The sequence below is a fragment of the Geospiza fortis genome, unplaced genomic scaffold (assembly GCF_000277835.1).
Source record: "Geospiza fortis unplaced genomic scaffold, GeoFor_1.0 scaffold254, whole genome shotgun sequence".
Classification (NCBI taxonomy): domain Eukaryota; kingdom Metazoa; phylum Chordata; class Aves; order Passeriformes; family Thraupidae; genus Geospiza; species Geospiza fortis.
The window spans coordinates 902,898-904,188 of NW_005054441.1; the positions used below are offsets into that span (position 1 = coordinate 902,898).

Sequence of the window (1,291 nt, forward strand, 5' to 3'; positions counted from 1 at the left end):
CACCGGCGGGCTGTTCCGTGGGGCTGAGCTCCAGCCGTGCCGTGCGTTGGTTCGAGAGCGCTGCTGCGCCTGCTCCGTGTTGGCACCTCGTGTCTGCGGCGATGGAGGTGCTGTGCCTCGGCCCAGCACGGGGCACCGCGGGTGTTGGGGTGCTGGGGCTGAGCCGTCAGCTGGTGTTGGGGTATTGGGGGGAGCAAGGTGTCTGCCAGGGGTGTGTGACCATCTCCTGGAGTCACTGTCCACCAGCGTGTCTGGGAGAGTGATGGGCTTGATGTGCCCCATCCACCTGCAGAGCCCACGGGTGACTTGTCAGCTCCTCTGGAGCTGTACCCATGTCCCCAGTGTCCCCACAGGGGTGGCAGAGCCACACTGTGCTGCTGTGGGCTTTCCCTTGCCACAGTGCCCTGCACTGCCATGCACCCAGTGCACCCCACACACCCACACAGCCATCACCCCACACCCCATGCTCTCATCACCAAACAGCCGCTGTAACCAGCACCATGCACACACAGCACCCAGTGAGTGCAGCCCCCAAACCATCACCCCATACACCCAGAGCCCCCAACACACAACACACCCCACACCACCAGCACCACACACACCCTGTGGAGGGCACCCTTCATACCCAAAGCCAGACACTGGGGGTGTTCCTGCTCCCATACTGTCCTGTGGCCCCCTTTGTCCTCCCAGATGCAGAGCTCTTGGGGAGCCCCTCTGACTGACCTCTGCCCCCCACTTGCCTGTTTCCCCTCTCCAGCAGGGGCTGATGCCAGGGTGAGGGGCATGGCCACTGTTCCCCTGTGTGGTGGCTCAGTGCTGGGCTGTTGGACACTGGATCAGGAGCAGCCCACGGCCAGGTTGGGCATGGAGCACTGGTGCAGGAGCCTTTGGAGGCTCTGGGTGCCCTTACCCCTCCGAGGAGTGCTTCAGAGACCCCCCTGTCACTGTAGAGAGGGGTCCCAGCTGCAGCGTGCGCCACTCTGGGTCATGATCCCCATGGAGCATGGCCTCCACAGCCCCCCAGTCCCCTCCTGTCCCGCCGTCATTTCCTGCCTGCTGCCGGCGCCGACCGTTCAGGGCTGCTCTGAGACCCACCAAACTCATGTGTGCAGTGAGGGACACCCCGTGCCTGTGCCGGGGCTGTCCGCGGGGCTCCCCGGCCGTGCTGCTGTGCGCGTGCATCCTAATGGCTTGTGCTGTTTGTTTTTTGTCTGTGTTGTCCCCAGTTAAATGGAAGTGGTCAAGTGAAAGTGCCCAGCCACTACCTGCCCACGCAGATGCTGGCGCCGCC

At 63.9% G+C, this 1,291-nt stretch overlaps 1 protein-coding gene across 1 annotated transcript in view; it reads left to right on the top strand.

The window, feature by feature from the left end:
• The window catches only part of NFIC (nuclear factor I C), a 32,423-nt gene extending 31,701 nt beyond the window's left edge, over positions 1-722 (top strand). Inside the window, exon 9 of the mRNA XM_031062201.1 lies at positions 691-722. Within this exon, the coding sequence (XP_030918061.1) occupies positions 691-722 (32 nt within the window). The remainder of the gene's footprint in view (positions 1-690) is intronic.
• Positions 723-1,291: the final 569 nt, after the last annotated feature.